At 43.7% G+C, this 23,492-nt stretch overlaps 1 protein-coding gene across 1 annotated transcript in view; it reads right to left on the reverse strand.

Moving 5' to 3' along the window:
- Positions 1 to 19,233, reverse strand: part of LOC129816034 (plastin-3-like) — a 30,793-nt gene extending 11,560 nt beyond the window's left edge. The window contains exons 1-4 of the mRNA XM_055870223.1: positions 19,109 to 19,233; positions 9,535 to 9,640; positions 9,120 to 9,271; positions 2,736 to 2,865 (exon numbers count right to left, since the gene is read on the reverse strand). Of these exons, the coding sequence (XP_055726198.1) occupies positions 2,736 to 2,865; positions 9,120 to 9,271; positions 9,535 to 9,598 (346 nt within the window). The 5' untranslated portion in view covers positions 9,599 to 9,640; positions 19,109 to 19,233. The remainder of the gene's footprint in view (positions 1 to 2,735; positions 2,866 to 9,119; positions 9,272 to 9,534; positions 9,641 to 19,108) is intronic.
- Between the last annotated feature and the right edge of the window lie 4,259 nt (positions 19,234 to 23,492).

A 23,492-nucleotide genomic window follows, 5' to 3' on the forward strand; every position in this document is an offset into this window, starting at 1 on the left:
GATCCACCTCTATGCAGACGACACCATTCTGTATACCTTTGGCCCTTCTTTGGACACTGTATTAACTAACCTCCAGACAAGCTTCAATGCCATGCAAGTAAAACTAAATACAAGTAAAACTAAATGCATGCTCTTCAACCGATCGCTGCCCGCACCTGCCCGCCCAGCATCACTACTCTGGACGGTTCTGACTTAGAATATGTAGACAACTACAAATACCTAGGTGTCTGGTTAGACTGTAAACTCTCCAGACTCACATTAAACATGTCCAATACAAAATTAAATCTAGAATCGGCTTCCTATTTCGCAACAAAGCATCCTTCACTCATGCTGCCAAACATACCCTCGTAAAACTGACTATCCTACTGCTCCTCGACTTCAATGTCATTTACAAAATAGCCTCCAACACTGTACTCAGCAAATTAGATGCAGTCACAGTGCCATCCGTTTTATCAAAGCCCCATATACTACCCACCACTGCGACCTGTATACTCTCGTTGGCTGGCCCTCGCTTCATAGTCGTCGCCAAACCCACTGGCACCAGGTCATCTACAAGTCTGCGCTAGGTAAAGCCCCGCCTCATCTCAGCTCACCATAGCAGCACCCACCTGTAGCACGCGCTCCAGCAGGTGTATCAAACTGGTCAGCCCCAAAGCCAATTCTTCCTTTGGCCGCCTTTCCTTCCAGTTCTCTGCTGCCAATGACTGGCACGAACTGCAAAAACCTCAGAAGCTGGAGACTTACCTCCCTCACTAGCTTTAAGTGCCAGCTGTCAGAGCAACTCACAAATCACATCTGTAAATAGCCCATCCAATCTACCTCATCCCCATACTGTATTTATTTATTTTGCTCCCCAGTATCTCTACTTGCACATTCTACCATTCCAGTGTTTAATTACTATATTGTAATTACTTTGCCACTTAATTCGAAATGACACAACGACAAGGTTCCAGTTTAACAACGTTTACTATACTATATGAACACACTACAAGGTAGCCATTACACTCAAGGCTAGGTCCATCAACCACCAGACTTCCTGCGCATGCTCACTCTTGACTGAGTGATAGCCCCGTAATAACAGAAATATAGGGATACTTAAAACATGAACTTAACAGCCACCATGGCCTATGTATTGCCTTAACTCCCTTACCTCATTTCCACATGCTGTTTATAGATTGCTTATTCCATGTGTAACTCTGTTATGTGTCGAACTGCTTTGCTTTATCTTGGCCAGGTTGCAGTTGCTACAGAGAATTTATTCTCAACTAGCCTACCTGGTTAAAAGTTAAATAAAAAAAATTCAATTCCATTCACCCAGCTCAAGGTAACGTCAATAGATTTAACCTACTACATGATACTCGAATTTCCCTATACCCATCATGAGGTTGCTACAACCTAGCCTATGAATGAAAGTTAAAACTCAACATGTGCATGTAATGTTTAGTAATCAGGGTGACAGTGACACATTCAACATCGTCCTGCATCTAGCTGATCTAGGGCATAATCATTAGTACAGTTGAAAACGAGAGTTTCTATTGGACAAATTCAGGTATGTTTATCTCCATTCCATTTAAGAAACTTTAACAGAAGCTGCAGAATGAATACACCCCTGATCACACAAATGCAGTTCACTTTCATAGCCACACAAACAGCATGATCAGTTTGCTTGTTGTAATTCCTCCTCACCTTTTCCCGTCGCTTGTGGACCTCAGCTGTCTGACCAGGTGAAAACCTTTTTAAACCAAATATCATAACAGCTAGACAGCCTACGTAGTTGTCACCACACAACGTCATAGTCAACATTGGTAATATAACGCATTAGTAAACCCGCTACAAATCATGCAGTACAGTCAGCAAAACACTTTAGCAGTCACACCGGTGGGCCGCGGTGGCAATAAATTAATAAAACCAAATTCTTACCTTGGAAAAATTCCGGTGTTGAATAACAGCCAGCTAGCTAACACAGGAGCCCTCAGTCAAGTGTTTGAGTAGGCTAAACTAACTAGCTCTTCCATTTCTGAAGAAATGTATTCTTTCAAAACTGTTCAACTATCGTCTCAGACAACTACTCACCACATTATATGCGCTGCCAACTGTAGCTTGTGCTTTTAGTACTAGATTAATTATCTGATCCTGATTGGCTGGACAAAATGTCAGTTAAAGCTGCAAAAGCAATGATAGGATGTCCTCCAACCTCCGGAAGTTGTCAATTATTGTGTAAGTCTGTAGAAGGGGGTGAGAACCAAGAGCCTACTAGGTTTTGTATTGAAGTCAATATACCCAGAGGAGGACGGAAACCATCTGTCCTCCAGCTACACCGTGGTGCTACCCTACAGAGTGTTGAGGCTACTGTAGACCATCATTGCAAAACTGTTTTAATCAATGATTTGGTGATGAATATATTTAAAATATAGTTATCCCCAAAGAATTATAGCTGTAATATTCACTATTTTTATGAAATTCACCCAGAATTTACCTCCCCTTCCTCATCTGAGGAGCATCCACTGCTTCATACACATGGTTTGTCACTACACAGGAATAATCTTTTCTATGACATCCCAGAAACCCAGTTATTGTCGATTGACTAATCAATACACTATGAAATTAGAGACAGGGCATCTACCTAAACTCACGAGTAAGGTTCCCCTAGATTAAAGCAAATACCCTACATATACGCAATACAACATACTGTAATGCAATGACAGAAGGGGTAGGAGATGCTGTGAGCAGCTCACCAGAGAAGGAGTGTTGCGTTCCCTCGCTGGACTGCGTAGATGTCCCCCCTATGGCCAGGATCCCCTCCTTCCTGTTAATGACCTTCCGAAAGCTTTTGGCAATGTCACTGCTCTTCAACTCCTGGAATATCTGCAGAAGAGAGGGCAAAGTGCATTTAAAATCAAATTTATTTATATAGCCCTTAGATCAGCTGATAACTCAAAGTGCTGTACAGAAACCCAGCCTAAAACCCCAAATAAGCAATACAGGTGTAGCAGCATTAACCTCCCACAAGCCAAGACTTACCTCAAGCTCTTAATACAGTTATGATTACGTTATGCTCAGTCAATGAGGATTACTACAAGAGAAATCTGTATAAAAAGGAATTGTGTCATCGAGTCAGTTGCACGAGTCAAAACAAATTCTGTAAGCTGCAATTCTATTCAGTAAGGTTCTCACTGGGGAGAGGCCATATGGTAAAAAAAACACCAGTGTTTACCAGGAAGCTAAGTGCCCCTGTATACCAAACATTTGATCCTCCTTTGTAAGAAGTCGACATTTGGGATACTGTATGCTGAATGGCCAGGGGGAAAGTTTTTGGAAATAAGGATGCGAGGGGGGTGTAGGCTGGGTTAGAAAGACATTTGTCAATGGCCTAAAATCTATACAGGAGCCAAAGTTGAGTCAAGTAAATCAACGTTTGTTTTCACAGGCCCCAACATCTCAAGTCGCTGACCAGACACCTGCTGGTCTCAGTAGTCACCACCAGCTACTCAGTCTGGAATTGAGTGACATTAAGTGTACACCACAAACATCGGATCATGTAGCATTAGGGACATTTTCCATTAGAAGTTAATCAAAATTCCTAGGCTTAAATAAAAATCAGTTGGCTTACAACAGTGAACCTATTTTATGGGATAAACAAGGCAATTCTAGGTCTTGCGGCATATTTTGGTTAAACTATCCCCAATTCAGGGCCTCCCGGGTGGCGCAGTGGTCTAGGGCACTGCATCGCAGTGCTAACTGCGCCACCAGAGTCTCTGGGTTCGCCCCCAGGCTCTGTCGCAGCCGGCCGCGACCGGGAGGTCCGTGGGGCGACGCACAATTGGGCTAGCGTCGTCCGGGTTAGGGAGGGTTTGGCCGGTAGGGATTTCCTTGTCTCATCGCGCTCCAGTGACTCCTGTGGCGGGCGCAGTGCGCGCTAACCATGGGGGCCAGGTGCACGGTGTTTCCTCCGACACATTGGTGCGGCTGGCTTCCGGGTTGGAGGCGCGCTGTGTTAAAGAAGCAGTGCGGCTTGGTTGGGTTGTGCCTCGGAGGACGCATGGCTTTCGACCTTCGTCTCTCCCGAGCCCGTACGGGAGTTGTAGCGATGAGACAAGATAGTAATTACTAGCGATTGGATACCATGAAAATTGGGGGGAAAAGGGGATAAAATTTATAAAAATAAAAAATAAAAAAATAAAAAACTATCCCCAATTCAATGGAATTGTAACCCTATGCATGCACAGTGCATTCTTCCGTCACATGTACAGCTGATGCTCAAGATCTTGCACACCAATAGATATGCTATTGAGCCCACACTACTACACTCTGCGCCAAGGACTACATGCTTTCTGGTAAATTAGAATTACAATGCTGGGTGGGGTGAATATATTTTATATGACATGATTTTTTGTTAACTAGTAAATAGCCTACAGCAAAATGAGTTTCAAAAAAGTCTAACTTAACAATTTCTGCTGTTAGTCTGCCACCATGTGGGTTTTAGCTTGCTTGAACCTGCTAACTGAGGTGTTAATTCACCCGTTTCCATACACGTTTCATTTTAAAACATTTATCTAACAAAGGAGTTTGTTAATCTAACTGCTTCACCATTTATCTGTACATGGAATTGTATTTTTACACAAATTTTTCCCCTAATCTTCACAGGAAAATGCCATGGTCACCATCTGATGTGGAGACATTTCACTGCAGCTAATGTAGACAGAACAGCTGTGTACATTTGCAAATACTGTGCCAAATCATGTGAAAAATGTAACAGATGCAGAATCATCTGGGCAAGTGCAGAAAGTTCCTTCATCGTTCACAACCTCTGACAAAAGTCCCTCTACTTCTATTCGAGGTGAAAATTATGAATCAGACCTTATCAATAGCAACAGCACACGGTCCTCCTGGAATCAGAAGTTTGACTCAATGGTCAGAGAAATGCTGAATGTCTTGCTCGAGCTGTGTATGCAACTGGCTCACCTCTGATGCTCACAGGCAATGTGTATTGAAAGAGATTTCTGAATGTTCTTCACCCAGCATACACCCTTCCAACCAGACATGCTCCATCTACTCATTTGCTGGATGCAGAGTTCAAGTGAAGGTCAAGCAAATCATAGAGAAAGCAGACTATTGCAGTCATCTCCGAAGGGTGGTCGAATGTTCGTGGGCAAGAACTCATTAACTACATCTCCAACCCTAAACCAGTATTCTACAAGAGCACAGACACCAGGGACAACAGACACACCGGTCTCTACATTGCAGATGAGCTGAAGGCAGTCAAGGACCTTGGACAAGGCAGTCAAGGACCTCTCTACAAGAGGGCCAAGGAAATGGTTAGGGATGTGAAGGGTCATCAAATTATAGCAGCAATCTACCTCACCAAGCAAAGTGAGAAGAATAAGAGCACCACATTGAAGCTGCCCAGCAACATCCGTTGGGGTGGTGTTGTCATCATGTTTGACAGTCTCCTGGCGGGGAAAGGGGTCTCTCCAAGAAATGGCCATATCATAGTCTGCCGATAGAGCCCCATCAAGAGCATCCTCCTGGCTGACGTATTTCGTGGTAAGCAGCCTGAAACCTGAAGACGTCAGCCTGAAGCCCATACACGCCACAGCATACATGTTGGAACCCAAGTATGCTGGAGAGACCATCCTGTTTAATGCAGAGATCAACAAGGCCTAAGGTGTCATCACCTTGCGCTGGATGAGGGCAAGATTCTTGGCAGTCTGGCGAAGTACACTTCCAAGCAAGGGCTTTGGGATGGAGATGCAATATGGCAGTTGTGCCAACATCTCATCAGTCACCTGGTGGAAGGGACTGTGGATCTGTGTCCCTTTCCCCCGTTGCCGCCATCATCCTCCAAATCCTACCAAAATCAGCCACCTCAGAGCACAACTGGTCCTTGTTTGGGAACACACAGGCTGACCAATACGAGGGTTGAAGAATTGGTGGTCATCCAGGCAAATTTGAGGCTTTTTGAGTCTGACAATGAGCCATCCTCAACAAGGTTGGAAAGTGACAGTGAAGATGAGGCCTCAGAGTCTGATGTTCAAGAGGTGGACATTGAGGTCCAAGGAAAAGACATGGAAGCCTGAGAGGAAGACCACCAAAGCTTTAGTTTCTAGACTAACATTTTACAGTTGCATATTGAAAAGGTTTTTTGGGAGAAGCGATGGATAATTGGGGATCATTCAATATTCCCTTTTGTTGTTCAGTGAAATCATTCCATGTTGAGTCAACTCAATTAATTAAAGTTTAATTAGTAACTAAATGGGGGTTTTCTATTGGAAGGATTTAATCATTTGCAATTATGTCTACTTATGATAAGGTAAAATGTTTATGTTTGTCTTCATATGATAATTATATCCAATGTAAAAAATCTTAATTCAGCAAAAAGAAAATTCTTACTGTCAACTGCGTTTATTTTCAGCAAATTTAACATGTGTAAATATTTGTATGAACATAAGATTCAACAACTGAGACAAACTGAACAAGTTCCACAGACTTGTGACTAACATTACTGGAATGTGTCCCTGAACAAAGGGGCGGTGAGGGTTGAAAATCAAAAGTCAGTCAGTATCTGGTGTGGCCACCAGCTGCATTAAGTACTGCAGTGCATCTCCTCATGGACTGACCCAGATTTGCCAGTTCTTGCTGTGAGCTGTTACTCCACTCTTCCACCAAGGCACCTGCAACTTCACAGATATATTTTTGTGTGGGGGGGGGGGGGGGGGGGGGTCCCCAGACGTGCTCAATAGGAGATCCGGGCTCTTCGCTGGCCATGGCAGAACATTGACAATCCTGTCTTGCAGGAAATCAGCCATACTGCTCGTTCTGTGCGTGGTGGCATTGTCATGCTGGAGGGTCATGTCAGGATGAGCACGCAGGAAGGGTAGCACGAGGGAGGAGGATGTAACGCATAGCGTTGAGATTGCCTGCAATGACGACAAGCTCAGTCCGATGATGCGGTTACACACCGCCCCAGACCATGACGGACTCTCCACCACCAAATCGATCCCGCTCCAGAGTACAGGATACGGTGTAACGCGCATTCCTTCGACTATAATGCGAATCCGACCATCACCCATGGTGAGACAAAACCGTGACTCGTCAGTGAAGAGCACTTTTTGCAAGTCCTGTCTGGTCCAGCGACGGTGGGTTTGTGCCCATAGTTGTTGCCGGTGATGTAAGGCAGGTCCTCACCAGACAACAGGCCTACAAGCCCTCAGTCCAGCCTCTCAGCTGATGGAGGGATTGTGCGTTCCTGGTGTAACTCGGGCAGTTGTTGCCATCCTGTACCTGTCCCGCAGGTGTGATGTTCGGATGTACCAATCCTGTGCAAGTGTTACACGTGGTATGCCACTGAGGATGATCAGCTGTCTGTCCTGTAGCGCTGTCTTAAGCATCTCCCAGTACGGACATTGCAATGTATTACCCTGGCCACATCTACAGTCCTCCTTGCTGCATGCCTAAGGCACGTTCACACAGATGAGCCAGGGACCCTGGGCATCTTTCTTTTGGTGTTTTTCAGAGTCAGTAGAAAGGCCTCTTTAGTGTCCTAAGATTTCATAACTGTGACCTTAATTGCCTACCGTCCGTAAGCTGTTAAGTGTCTTAACGACCGTTCCACATGTGTATGTTCATTAATTGAATATGGTTCATTGAACAAGCATGGAAAACAGTGTTTAAACCCTTTACAATGAAGATCTGTGAAGTTATTAGGATTTTTACGAATTGTCTTTGAAAGACAGGGTACTGAAAAAGGGATGTTTTTTTTGCTGAGTTTACATTTAAAACGGTATTAATATTTATTAGCATATATTCCCATGGAAAGTATCCACCTCTGAATATTCCCCAAAATGTGTAACCCTAGTTAGCTTACATTGCTTATGCACTGTAGATAGAGGTAGCCCATAGTAACCACAATAGTATGCATTTCCCTTTATAAATAATGCCTTTGTTGTGATTTAATTTTGCTTTCAATGAATGGATATGGTTCATGTTCATCGCACCATAAAACTAAATGTAATCCATTATAGCAACTGTAAAAATAGCACAACCCCCTCTGACAAATACTGTTATAACATAACTGTGGCTATGCTAACCCATTCAAAAAAAGGCTTTAAAAAAAATAATTTCCCCCAAAAAATAAAGTTCCTCATCATTGAGCTATGAGAAATGGCCTTAGATGAATTTGTTTATTTTGGGATGCAAGATGTCACGTCATTACTCAACATGGAGACTAGCACAGGCCTATCAATTAATGTCATCACAGGCAAAACAAAGGGCACACTGCTATTCTGACCTAATTTCTGTGTGTACGTACACACATTTTACTATACTTCTGAGTACCAGAAGTCATCAATTAAAATTGATAAGTGAGGACATTTTGCCAGTCCTCACTTGTTAAGACCATTTTAGGTTTAGGAGTTAAAATTAATGTTGAGAGAAATAAGACTGCTAAATAGCTAACATAATAGCTACATGGACTACCTGCATGGTCCACAGTCTATGCACACTACCCCAGGGCAATTCAAACCTTTTCCTGAAGAGCTACCTTCCTGAATGTTTTCACTCCAACCCCAGTTGTAACTAACCTGATTCAGTTAATCAAGTATCTAATTATTAGAATCAGGTGTGCTAGATTAGGGTTGAAGCAAAAACCTACAGAACAGTAGCTCTCCAGGAACAGGGTTGGAGAGCTCTGCTCTACACACAAGGGGTGTCAAACTTATTCCATGGAGTGGAGGGCCTCGTGTCTGCAGGTTATCCCTTTCATTTAAGACCTACACAACCAGGTGAGAGTTCTTTATTAAATGTGATTAAGTCATCAATTAAGTACAAGGGCGGAGCGAAAACCTGACACTCAGCCCTCCGTGGAACTACTACTCTGTTTAGCATACATCCTGATGCCTAGTCACCTTACAACACATGCACAACCCTACCACTCCAGTATCCCTGCCTGCACATTGTAAATATGGTATTGACACTCTGGATTTAACCTATATATAGGTTCCTTACTCACACGTGTTCTCGTTTCTACTTCATGTGTTTTTGTTCAACGCTACATTCATTTTAATAGTACTACTGATATTGATTACTGCGAAATTCTCAACACCCCCCCCCCCATGACTCACTGATACAAACTCGTCAAAGCTGATCTCATTGTCCTTGTTGCGATCCAGCTTCTGGATGATCTCCCTGACTTTGTAGCCAGGCAGGGGAAGGTTTGCCTCCTTGAACAACTCATGGAGCTCGTAGTCACAGATGGAGCCATTGCCATCGAGGTCTACAAATGTAGACAGGAGTTTAATCATATCATGAATTTCTTTACTAAAATTCAGCCAACAATTTGTTTCTAGGAACCCTGGGATGGTTCCCAAACACAAAAAAGGAGAAGCTAACATGACTAAAAGGTCAGGGACTGTACAATGTAGCAGCTGTAGACTATTAGCCTAGGTGTGTAATGTAACATTATTAAAACATTCATGAATGACCATACTAATGCAGAAAAAAAATCTAATCAACTAAAATCAGATGTAGCCTACTCACCAACTTTGCTAAACGCCTCTCTCAGTTCCTCCAGCTCATCTTTGGAGCTAATCTTTCCTGCCATCTTGATGAAAATGATCCGAGGTGGTCAGTCAAGAGGTGGGTTCTGTACAGACAAACAGGGAACACTGTCAATGAGGTTGGTACATTAGAGCGAGAGGGAATAGCAGTCCAGAACCAGTCAGCTCATGAGGCAGTAGAACGTGTGTAGGCCCCACACCAACTTCTGTGCACTTTGTCACCTGGGTCCACAGAGCAAATGGCCCAAGACAATGCTGAAGGGCCAGTTAACCCTTCCCCAGTTAAGAGAAAATGCCTCCCACTCTTACAGTATCCAGCAGACTGACTACAGAAATGTGTTAGAGTAATGCTATTGCATCCATGTTTTGCATCCATCTGTAACTTGTCCTGAGAACTTTGATGCCATCAACATGGACATAAACTCAGCAACAAAAAAAAAAGTATTTCTCATGACCCTGTCTTTCAAAGAATTCATAAAAATCCAAATAACTTCACAGATCTTCATTGTAAAGGGTTTGAACACTGTTTCCCATGCTTGTTCAATGAACCATAAACAATTAATAAATGAACATGCACCTGTGGAACGGTCGTTAAGACACTAACAGCTTACAGACGGAAGGCAATTAAGGTCACAGTTATGAAAATGTAGGACACTAAAGAGGCCTTTCTACTGACTCTGAAAAACACCAAAAGAAAGATGCCCAGTGTCTCTGCTCATCTGCATGAATGTGCCTTAGGCATGCTGCAAGGAGGCATGAGGACAGCAGATGTGGCCAGGGCAATAAATAGCAATGTCCGTACTGTGAGACGCCTAAGACGGCCCTACAGGGAGACGGACAGGACGGACAGCTGATCGTCCTCGCAGTGGTACATCCTAACGTCCCACCTGCGGGACAGGATGGCAACAACTGCCTGAGTTACACCAGGAACAAACAATCCTTCCATCAGTGCTCAGACTGTCCGCAATAGGCTGAGATCCATCTGTAACTGGACTGAGGGCTTGTAGGCCTGTTGTAAGGCAGGTCCTCACCAGACATCACCGGCAACAACGTTGCCGATGGGTACAAATCCACTGTCGCTGGACCAGACAGGACTGGCAAAAAGTGCTTTTCACTTACGAGTCGCAGTTTCGTCTCACCGGGAGTGATGGTCGTATTCGCATTTATCGAAGAAATGAGCGTTACACTGGGACCTGTTGGATCAGAGGGTGAGGGCTAGGGCCACCCCTAGTTGCAGGTGCCTTGGTGGAAGAGTGGGGTAACATCTTACAGCAAGAACTGGCAAATCTGGTGCAGTCCATGAGGAGATGCACTGCAGTAATTAATGCAGCTGGTGGCCACACAAGATACTGACTTACTTGATTTTGACCCCCCCTTTGTTCAGGGACACATTACTCCATTTCTGTTAGTCACATGTCTGTGGAACTTGTTCAGTTATCGCAGTTGTTGAATCTTGTTACATTCATTCAAGTATTTACACATGTTCAGTTTGTTGAAAATAAATGCAGTTGACAGTGAGAGGACATTTCTTTTTTTGCTTATCTTATAATCTGTAGTAACGTGTATCTGTTCAGGGTGAACTAAAATACTGTATGCAAGAAGTTGTCCTTAGGAACCTATCCCTTTCATAAACGGACCAAAATTCCACTAACTTACAATGCCTGCTTCCTTTCATAGCTGAAAGGGGTGATGGCAGTATATTAAAGCCCACCTAAAGTCAGAGTCAAGATTCCTGTATTTTCACAGTTCCCGTAACCAAAATACAGGTATTGGGTCTGTGTGAATGGTCCTCAGCTTTGGGTCAAATTCTGCCTCACCTACAAAAGACCCTCTAGTGACCAGACCACTCTACTGCCAAACCAGCAGAATGAGTTCGACAGTTGATTTGAATCATGAAGGGCCCTCTGCGATTAAAAGTCTCCTCGGCCATTTTGCTCCTCAGGTGAAAACAACCTGTGCCATCAGGACTCCAACACCCACCCCATCTACTTCCTATCCCCAAATGATCATAAATAAGAAAGCAAGATCAGTCCGTTCGGTTGCACCAATAGGACCCGTCTCTACCAATCAGCCTCTGGCATCACAAGCACATATTCAACAGGACGAACAAAGGACCGAATGTGTAATCACTAACCATGAATGAAGATCATTGATTGCATACACTAAAGGGGGCAAAGAGGTGCTTTGGTTTCTCAAACTATCAAAACTGTAAATTAAATTCAGTCTAAACTATTAGGCAATATTTCCCCCCCCCAGAAAGCAGCAATTTCCTATGCAAGTCATGTAGGGGCATTTCCCCACTAATCAAATGATATAACATACTGTTTTACAGAATCATGGCTCTGACCGTGTACAAAACATTAGTAACACCTTCCTAATATTGAGTGCACCCCCTTTTGCCCTCAGGACAGCCTCAATTCGTCAGGGCATGGGCTCCACAAGGTGTCAAATATTCCACAGGGATGCTGGCCCAGGTTGACTCCAATGCTTCCCACTGGTGTCAAATTGCCTTATTGTGGATCTCCTCCAAAAAGCTAATTCAATCTCATCCCACAGATGCTCAATTGGCTTGGTCTGGTGACTGGACAGGCCACTGAAGCTGAATTCAGTCATGTTTGTGGAATTCTTTCTAGATAATCCTAGCCTTGAGGCATTATCTTGATTTTTCTTTAAATGTTTGCAGATGGATACACTGCTGCCAAGGGATGCACCTGATTGGCAATGTTCACATATGGCATTCAAACGTTTCTCTACTTCTATCAAGCGGCCCAAAACATACCGTCACCAGCAAGTAATGTTGAGACGCAGAATGATGGATGTGTGTACTCATGTTGTTCTCCATACCCTAGTCTTCCCATCCACGTGATACAGTAGGAAAAGGGACTCGGACTAGGCAATGTTTTTCCAATTCTCCAGTGTTTTTGTTCATCAGCCCACTGCAACTTGTTATTTTTTTGCTGAAAGTAGTAACTAAGGTCGTCGGCTAGCATACCTCATTTCGCTCAAGGTACAAGTTGTACATTATTTTTAGGGGTCTTTAGTCATAGCCAAAGACTGTGCAGAGCAACAGTCTGGCTTCAATTTTTTCAGCCTTCTTTGTCCCCTTTAATCAATCAATGGCCCCTTTTTGCCCACTGGCTGGATGTATTTTGGGTGGTGGGCCATTCTTGATACACAGGAAACTTGAGCATGAAACACCCAGCAGCATCACTGTTCTTGACACGCAAACCGGTGCGCCTGGCACCTAGTACCATGGTGCGATTGTGGTAACGTACAGAAACTCAAGTCCTTTTGTTCTCCCGAACTGGAATACCTCAATCATATGCTGACCAGAATTTTTGGTTAGTCACTGCCGTGTATATTCCCCCCAAGCAGACAATGCGACTGCGCTCAAGGAACTACATTGGACTGTGTACAAACCGGAAACCACATATCCTGAGGCCGGATTTATTGTAGCTGGGGACTTTAAAAGCAAGGGAATGAGGAAATCACTCCAGAAATTCCAGCAACATCTCCTGTGCTATACGCGGCGAGAACATCCTTGACCATTGTTACTCTCCCTTCTGGGACGGCTACAAGAAGTTATCTATACATTGACGCAGTTACATAGCGATATTAATTTTGAGAATATCATTTTTTTGACAATATCTGGTGCATTAGTTGGCTATATTTTTCCTCTTCATAGCTTGCTCTCCATCTTTTTAAATAAAGCCAATTTGTTTTCAGCAAAACTTGTTTTTTCATGGCTCTCATTGCTCTGCATGCCAACCTATCGTGATACATTTCAGCATCTACAGTGCATTCAGAAAGTAATCACACCCCTTGATTTTCTTCACATTTTGTGTTACCGCCTGATTTTAAAACAGATTCAATTGAGGCGTCACTGGCCTACACACAATGTGAAAGTGGAATTATGTTTGACATTATTACAATTTAATTTAAAAAAATTAAAGCTGAAATGTCTTGAGTGAATAAGCATTAAACCCCTTTGTTATGGCAAGCCTTAATTTCAGGAGTAAACATTTGCTTAACAAGTCACATAAGTTGCTTGGACTCACTGTGTGCAATAGTGTTTAACATGATTTTGAATGACTCCCTCATCTCTGTACCCCACACATACAATTACCTGAAAGGTCACGATTTTGCCCATTGTCATTATGGTGTATTGTGTGTAGATAAATAACATTTTTTTTTGCCATTTAGAATACAGGCTGTAACAAAATGTGGAATAAGTCGAGCGGTATGAATACTTTGAAGGCACCAAGTATTGTGACATTTAAGGTCCCTGGCAATTCCCAGCCCTAGCTACAAGGTCCTCCCCCGCCCTCCCTTTGGCAAATCAGATCACACCTACATCCTGCTCCTCCCTGCCTATATGCAGAAACTTAAACTGGAAGCACCCGTGGTAAGGACTGTTCAACTTGTCTGACCAATCAGAATCTATGCTCCAAGATCGTTTTGATCAAGCGGACTGGGTAATGTTCAGGTCGCCTCTGGGAATAGTAGCGATATTTACACAGACTTGGTTAAAATCAGGAAGCGCATTGAGGATGTTGTTCCTACTGACTATTACCCAAACCAAAATCTGTGGATAGAGGGCAGCATTTACGCAAATCTGAACGTGCAAATTAATGCATTCAAGGTCGGCACTGTGACTGGGAACATGGACGTGTAGAAACAGACCAACTACGACCTCCGTAAGGCAATCAGAGGCAAAATGACTGTCCCTGTACTAAGGAGTGGCATTTCAGCAGCTCAGACGCAAGAAGCATGTGGCACGGATTTCAGACAATCACAGATTTAAAAAAGGGAAATGCTTTGAAAGGCTAGTTAAGAATTATATCGCCTCAACCTTACCTGACACCCACTACAATTTGCATACCACCCCCAACAGATGCACGGATGATGCAGTCGCCATTTGCACACTGCCCTCTCTCACCTGGACAAGATGAATACCTGTGAGAATGCTGTTCAACTTAGTTCAGGGCCCTCTTAAAACCCCTCCCTGTGTAACTGGGTTCTAGACTTCCTAACGGGCCGAACCCAGGTGGTGAAGGTAGGCAATGACACCGCCGCGCTGATAATCAACACAGGGGCACCACAGGGGTGTATGCTCAGACCCCTCCTGTACACCCATGACTGCATGGCTACGCACATCTTCAACTCAATCATCAAGTTCGCTAACAGTGGTAAGCCTGATTACCAAACAATGGACGAGACAGCCTAAAGGGAGGAGTTGAGCCCTTGCAGAGTGGTGCCAGGAAAATAACCTCTCCCTCAACAAAATGAAGGAGCTGATTGTGGACGACAGGAGACAGCACACCCAATCACGTCGACGGGCCGCAGCGGAGAGGGTTATAAAAGCTTCTCTGCATGCATATCACTGAGGACCTGAAAATGGTCCCTCCACACTGACAGCTTGGTGAAGGTGCAAAACAGCACCTCTTCAACCTCAGGAGGCTGAAGAAATTCGGCTTGGCCCCGAATAACTGCAAACGAGAGAATTCTGTCAGGCTGTATCACCACCTGGTACAGCAACTGCAGTGCCTGCAACCGCAGGGCTCTCCAGAGGATGATTGTCAGCGCAACGCATCACTGGGGCCACACTGCCTGCACTCCAGGACATCTACAGCACCCGGTGTCACAGGAAGGCCAAGAAGATCATCAAGGACCTCAGTCACTAGAGCCACGGCCTGTTCGCCTTCTAGATGGTAGCTGGGTGGAGATAGTACAGGTGCATCAAAGCTGGGACTGAAACAGCTTCCATCCCATGGCCATCAGAATTAAAAATCCATCACTAACAGGCCTCCTGCCCTGAACTTAGTCAATGTCACTAGCCGGCTACCACCCAGTTACTCAACCTAGCACCTTAGAGGCTGCTGCCCTATGCACAAAGTAATTTAACACAGGTCAACTTAAATCCTGTTTACATAGGTACTGTATAGTGGGTTAAACTTAGGAAAGTATTCAGACCCCTTGACTTTCAACATTGTTACGTTACAGCCTTACTGTAAAATCGATTAAATAAAAATCTTCAATCTACACACAATACCCCATGATATTATTCAATTAATTTGCTAAGCGACTTGAAATTGAGCCCCTGTGCATCCTGTTTCCATTGAGCATTCTTGAGATGTTTCTACAACTTGGAGTCATCCGGTGGTAAATTCAATTGATTGGACAGGATTTGTAAAGACACACAGTTGACAGTGTATGTCAGAGCAAAAACCAAGCCATGATGTCGAAGGAATTGTCAAGAGCTCAGAGACAGGATTGTGTCGAGGCACAGATCTGGCGCATGGTACAAAAACATTTCTGCAGCATTAAAGGCACAAGAACACAGTGGCCTCCATCATTCTTAAATGGAAGTAGTTCAGAACCACCAAGACTCTTCCTAGTGCTGGCTACCCAGCCAAACTCCGCAATCGGCAAAGGGCCTTGGTCAAGGAGGTGACTAGAACTGTCAGTGACCCTCTGGGTCTTAGAGTTCCTATGGAGATGGGAGAAGCTTTCAGAAGGACAACCATCTCTGCAGCACTCCAGCAATTTATGGTAGAGTGGCCAGACGAAGCCACTCCTCAGTAAAAGGCAAATGACAGCTTGCCAAAAGGCACCTAAAGGACTCAGACCATGAGAAACAAAATTCTCTGGTCTGAATGCCAAGCGTCACATCTGGAGGAAACATGGTGGTGGCAGCATCATGCTGTAATGTTTTTCTGTGGCAGGGACAGGGAGACTAGTCAGGATCGTGGCAAAGATGAACAAAGCAAAGCGAGATCCTTGATGAAAACCTGCTCTAGAGAGCTCAAGACCTCAGACTGGGGCAAATGTTCAGCTTCCACCTGGACGACCCTAAGCACACATCCAAGACAATGCAGGTGTGGCTTCAGGACAGGTTTCTGAATGGCCTTAAGCTCAGCCAGATCGTGGACTTGAACCCGCTCGAACATCTCTGGAGAGACCTAAAAAATAGCTGAGTAGTGACGCTCCCCATCCAACCGGAGCGCTTGAGGGGATCTGCAGAGAAGAAAATCCCCAAATACAGGTGTGCAAAACTTGTAGCATAATACCAAAGACTCGAGGAAGTATTCACTGCCAAAGGTGCTTTAAAGTACTGAGTATATGAAAATATGATATTTATTATACATTTGAAAAATGTATAAAAACTTTTGGATCTGTAATTATGGGGTTTATGTAGACTGAAGAAAAACAAAGTAATCAATTTTAGTTTAAGGCTGTAACGTAACAATTATTTTAGTCAAGGGGTCTGAATACTTTCCAAACATGCATAAACTAGTCTAGTCATGGCTCATCCTATATAAACTACTGCTGTACACCATTTATATTCTGGACCTGGCGCTTTCTGATATCTTAATTTGTGTTTGAAACTTTTAGTTTTGTTGCTAGATATTACTGCACTGTTGGCGCTAGAAACATAAGCATTTCCCTGCGATACCATCTGCAAATGTGTACGCAACCAAAACGATTTTATTTTGATATCAAAGTTGAAATTCCAAATGACAGGGCTCAACTGCTAGAAAAGTCCTACATGACAAATTGTAGTTTAGCTAGATCAAATATTACCACTATATACTGTATTGATACTAAGCTTACATTTGTAATTGTTTTACAATGGTCATACCATGGCTCAGTCAAGGGTTTTTATTTTTACTATTTTCTACATTGTAGAATGTTAGTGAAGACATCAAAACTATGAAAAAAAAAACATGTAGTACCCAAAAAGTGTAAAATTAAAATATATTTTATTTGAGATACTTCAAAGTAGCCACCCTTTGCCTTGATGACAGCTTTGCACACTCTTGGCATTCTTCCAACCAGCTTCACCTGGAAAGCTTTTCCAACAGTCTTGAAGGAGTTCCCACATATGCTGCGCACTTGTTGGATGCATTTCCTTCACTCTGCAGTCGTACTCATCCCAAACCATCTCAATTGGGTTGAGGTTGGATTATTGAGGAGGCCAGGTCATCTGATGCAGCACTCCATCACTCTCCTTCTTGGTCAAATAGCTCTTACACAGCCTGGAGGTGCGTTTTGGGTCATTGTCCTGTTGAAAAACAAATGATAGTGGGACTAAGCGCAAACCAGATGGGATGGCGCATCACTACAGAATGCTGTGGTAGCCATGCTGGTTAAGTGTGCCTTAATCTAAATAAATCACTGAGGGTCACCAGCAAAGCAACCCCACATCACACCTCCTACATGCTTCATGGTGGGAACCACACATGCGGAGATCATCCGTTCACCTACTCTGTATCTCACAAAGACATGGCAGTTGGAACAAAAAATCTCAAATGTGGACTCAGACCAAAGGACAGATTTCCACCGGTCTAATGTCCATTGCTCATGTTTCTTGGCCCAAGCAAGTCTCTTCTTCTTATTGGTGTCCTTTAGTAGTTGTTTATTTGCAGCAATTCAGGCTGTGTCACAACCGGCCGCCATTGGGAGTACCATAGGGCGGCGCACAATTGGCCCAGCGTCATCGGGGTTTGGCCAGTGTAGGCCATCATTGTAACTAAGAATTTGTTCTTAACTGACTTCACTAGTTAAATAAAGGTTCAATTTAAAACGTGTATATGTAACGGATGTGAAATGGCTAGCTAGTTAGCGGGTACGCGCTAGTAGCATTTCAATCAGTTACGTCACTTGCTCTGAGACTTAAGTAGTGTTGCCCCTTGCTTTGCAAGGGCCGCGGCTTTTGTGGAGCGATGGGTAACGACCGTGCTTCGTGGGTGACTGTTGTCGATGTGTGCAGAGGGTCCCTGGTTCGCGCAGAGGGTCCCTGGTTCGCGCCCGCGTCGGGGCGAGGGGACGGTTTAAAGTTATACTGTTACATATACACACACACTAAGAAATTCGACCACGAAGACCTGAGTCACGCAGGCTCCTCTGAACAGTTGATGTTGAGATGTGTCGGTTACTTGAACTCTGAAGCAATCTGAGGCTGGTAACTAACTTACCCTCCGCAGCAGAGTTAACTCTGGATCTTTTCCTGTGGCTGTCCTCAGAGCCAGTTCATAGCGCTTGAATGTTTGTGCAACTGCACTTGAAGAAACTTCAAAGCTCTTAATTGTCCAGATTGACTGACCATAATGTCTTGGACTGTTGTTTCTCTTTGCTTATTTGAGCTGTTCTTGCCATAATTTTTTTATTTCACCTTTATTTAACCAGGTATGCTAGTTGAGAATAAGTTCTCATTTGCAACTGCGACCTGGCCAAGATAAAGCAAATCAGTTCGACACATACAGAGTTACACATTGAACAAACATTCAATCAATAATACAGTAGGAAAAGAATCGAGGGGCATATTGAAATCCAATTTATCCTAGTGTATTTACTCAACATCCAAAGTAACTTCCCCTGGTAAAGTTTGGAACGGTTAGCTGGCTAGTTTGGGTTGATAGCTGAATCGCTAACAGATACTACTATTAAGCAAACAAACGTATAAACAAATGGATGAAAAATGGGAACGTTTTTGACAAGTTTAAACAAACCATGATGTAAGGTTAATTTGTACTCGTAAAAAAATAACTTACTTCAGCTGCCCCCACAATTACGCACAACGTCCAGCTCGATCCCAGAGACTCCTCCGTCAACCAGCTATGCACAGAAATGTGAGCGGGTGAAATGCACTAGTAACCTCGGCCTACTGACGAGCCAATAAGTGTTTAGAGCAAATTAATGACAGGCTGCGTTTAGAGGCAGCCCAAATCTGATATTTTTTCCACTTTTGACCAATCACAACATAAATTGTGACATCAGCTATTTATCAGAGCTGAGCTGATTGGTCAAAAGATCAGAATTGGCCTGCCTGTGTAAACGCAGCCATAGTGGGCCCAATTCGGATCTTATTTAGACTAATTGGTCTTTTGACCAATCAGATCAGCTCTGATGTGAAACGGTCTGATGTGACTGGTCAAAAAAACAATTAGTGGAAAAAAAATCAGATGCATAACCATTTTTATATTTGATTTAACCTTTATTTAACTAGGCAAGTAAGTTAAGAACAAGTTCGTATTTACAAAGACGGCCTACCCCGGCCAAACCCTAAACCGGACGACTCTAGGCCAATTGTGCACCGCCCTATGGGACTCCCAATCACAGCCGGTTGTGTTACAGCTTGGAATCGAACCAGGGTCTGTAGTAACGCCTCTAGCACTGAGATGCAGTGCCTTAGACCGCTGCGCCTCTCGGGAGCCTTGGTCATTATTCTGATTCTGTTGCAAAACGTTTTTTAAAAGGAAGCAAATGGAACGAAACATGGAGGGACCTACCTGAATTTGTCCAATACAAACTCGTTTTGCGCTGTTTGCTTTTTTTTGGTTCTTTAATGGTAAACTGTTTCCGTAATGCATAAACCCCTGAATTGGGCTGCCGGAATAAACACAACTGTGAATGCCATCTCCACAATATGTATATCACATTTCAATGGCGATTAGTTTTGGCGGAGTGTACCTCCGACTACATCGAGTTGGTATCAGTCGATAGGTGTCCCTTCTTTAAAGTGTTGATAATTACCTCTGATTGAACCATGTTTTAAAGTGTTGATAACTAGCTCTGATTGAACCATGTTTTAAAGTGTTGATAACTGTAGCTCTGATTGAACCATGTTTTAAACTTCTCTAGGGTAGGGGGCAGCATTTGGAATTTTGGATGAAAAGCGTACCCATAGTAAAATGTCTGTTTCTCAGGCCGATAAGCTAGGATATGCATATAATTGGTAGATTTGGATAGAAAACACTCTAAAGTTTCCAAAACTGTTAAAATAGTGTCTGTGAGTATAACAGAACTTATTTGGCAGGTGAAAACCTGAGAAAAATCCATCCAGGAAGTAGGATTTATTTTTGTTTTGTAGTTTTCTATTCAATGCCATTACAGTATCCATTGACTTAGGACTCAAATTGCAGTTTCAATGGCTTCCACTAGATGTCAACAGTCTTTAGAAATTGTTTCAGACTTGTATTCTGAAAAATGAGGGAGTAAGAGTAGTCTGAATGAGTGGACCTTGCAGTGTCACAGAGCTTTATGATGCGCGACCGAGAGAGTGCCTTTCTTGTTTACCTTTCATATTGACAACATTATTGTCCGGTTGAAATAATATTGATTATTTAGGCTAAAAACAACCTGAGGATTGAATATAAACATCGTTTGACATGTTTCAATGAACTTTACGGATACAATTTGGATTTTTTGTCTGCCTGTTGTGACTGCGTTTGAGCCTGTGGATTACTGAAGAAAACGTGAACAAAACTGAGGTTTTTGGCTATAAAGAGAGACTTTATCGAACAAAACAAACATTTATTGAGTAAATTAATGTCTTCTGAGTGCAACCATATGAAGATCAACAAAGGTAAGTGATACATTTAATCTCTATTTCTGACTTGTGTAACTTTTCTACTTGGCTGGTTACTGTTTGTAATGATTTGTCTGCTGGGCGATGTTCTCAAATAATCATAAGGTATGCTTTCGCCGTAAAGCATTTTTGATATCTGACACTGTGGTTGGATTCACAAGAAGTTCATCTTTAAACCTATGTGAAATTCAACATTTTTATAATCAGTATTTCTGTATTTGAATTTGGCACTCTGCAATTTCACTGGAAGTTGGCCAGGTGGGACGCTAGCGTCCCACATACCCTAGTGAGGTTAATGCGTGCCTTGTACCTATATTTGTCCTGTAGGCGTTGTTTTCTTCGGTGCTGCAAGCCGTAGTTTTTTTTATTTAAAAAAATAGTATTATAAGCGACCTCCACCAAGGGAGCAGTTGTTTGAGAGAGCAGCCCCGTCATTGTAAATCAGATTTTTTTGTTTTGGTTTAGGATGCATAGAATTTGTTTTAATCGACGCCCGATGACAACTATAACAATCAGGACAAGGTACACAAAGCGTTAAATAATTGAAACGTATAAAATTATCGAGTGGTAATGCATGTTTGAAGTTGCTAACTTCATACTTCATTGCAAAATCAGTAGATTGTGCAGCGCAATTTGACAGGGGTAACATAGAAGTAAATCAGTTTATACTCCTGTTTTATGTTTGCAATATTGTATATTCTGTATGTTGACTTTGTGTCTGTGTTCTTTTTGTAAATTGTCTATTGCTGGCAGCACCTATTCGCCTAGTCAAATACCGGGTATGTGTAAGTGTACTTGGCGAATAAAGTGATTATGTTTGTGTGCTTTTTAATGGAGCAACCAAGTTGGCTGAATTTCGTAGAGTGTAGTCTTAATGCCCAACATGTCGCTTTGGATAAAAGTGTCTACTAAATTACCGTATTATTTCAGTACTGTATGATCATCCAAGATCATTATATATGTAGTCAGTCATCACTCACCCAACCCTAAAGCAGTTATAATGAGCTTACTTTGGTCAAAATTGGAGATACAGCTATATTGGATCACTCGACTATATTGGTATCACTCTGCGGCACTCTGCGGCGGAAGGATACATCCGAGGTGAGAATTTACAGATTTACTCCCGTGTACACCTGTGTCACGGCTGGGGACCACCGCTATATATAACCCCATGGCCTCGACACATGTTCTCTTTCATTTTCTCGGCGGACGTCCGTATGGTTTGAGGTACAAACTTTCTGATGTTCGCTTGGTAAATCACTGGTAAGTGTAATATCTTGTGTGGAAGTAGTTTGGCAGTTTTCTTGTTCTTTCTTCTGCAGAATGCATGAGTATGGTGGTGGGCTGCCACTACGTTGATGAAGGTCCTTATTGGAGTTACTCCATCATATGGTGCTGTTTTTTGTTTTCTGCTTGGATATTAAACCTGCTAGGTAAAATCGCAGTTGGCGTAAAACAAAAACAGAGGTACTGGGTAATTTATCCCTTACCGGGTTCCTATTCCTCCAAGCGAGTCGCGACATAGCTCTCCTAGGGCATCGGACCCCTGCTCCGTGGCCTTGTTGGCTTGGCTGAGCTTATGGCTTCCCTTTGTGACAGGTGTGATGGTGGCATCCCCCTGGGGATCTGCATACCTCGTGTATACACTGCCTGGGTTTGAGCCATACTGGATGTCTGTCTGGTGGTGTTCTTAGAACACCTGCACCTAGCATGATTGGAGACCTTGCGCAAGTGGGTCGGCCAGGCTGGGACAGGCTGGGGACGAGCTCCCTTCCTCAGGAGTGATGCGGCAGCAAGCTGTTAGCCCCTCTACTGGGCCCAGTACCACTCCATAAAAGCGTGTCCAGAGCCACCGCAGGCAGAGCCAATCTGCTGCCAGTCCTGGACGGGGGACCGCTGGGACCACCTTGAACGGACCACCTGAGTCAGGAGGTTGATAGCTTCGATGGCAACGACAGCTGTTCCCTGTTTGCCTGTGATGGGCTGTTCCTGGGGGACGATGGTGGCACTGTTCACCACGTGAGTGGGGCCTGCTTTCCCTGCTCCATAGGGATGTGGTCCGCACCAACGAACGCCCCCCCACCCCATCACCCCAGGGCTGACGTTGGCCCAGGGGTTGATGACATTCTATAGCAGACCGATAAGGTTCATAGAGACCGGGAGACCCATGCGCTAGAAGAGAGGCAGGCCCCGGCAGGTCCCCTGACACACTCTTCTCCGGCCTTGACCGCTTCTCCCGGTCTCAAAGGACAAAGTGGGATGAGTGTGTGGAGTCCCCATGGGTGCGCGAGGGGTACTGATTCCGGTGCCGGCCTCCGTTCTTCAGGGGCCATCGTGTCACCAGGGTGGCCGACCCCCTGAAGAATTCCTCAATCCTGGACAAGGGTGTTGTCCGCAGGATTGAGACATAAGAACGGCTAGGTGGATTCTACTCCACTTATTTTGTGGTCCCAAAAAGAGAAGGACTAGAGGTCGACCGATTAATTGGCATGGCCGTTTAATAAGTTTTCATAACAATCAGCATTTTTGGATGCCGATTATGGCCGATTACATTGTAATCCACGAGG

This window comes from Salvelinus fontinalis, chromosome 2 (genome assembly GCF_029448725.1).
Source record: "Salvelinus fontinalis isolate EN_2023a chromosome 2, ASM2944872v1, whole genome shotgun sequence".
NCBI classification, from domain to species: Eukaryota; Metazoa; Chordata; class Actinopteri; order Salmoniformes; family Salmonidae; genus Salvelinus; species Salvelinus fontinalis.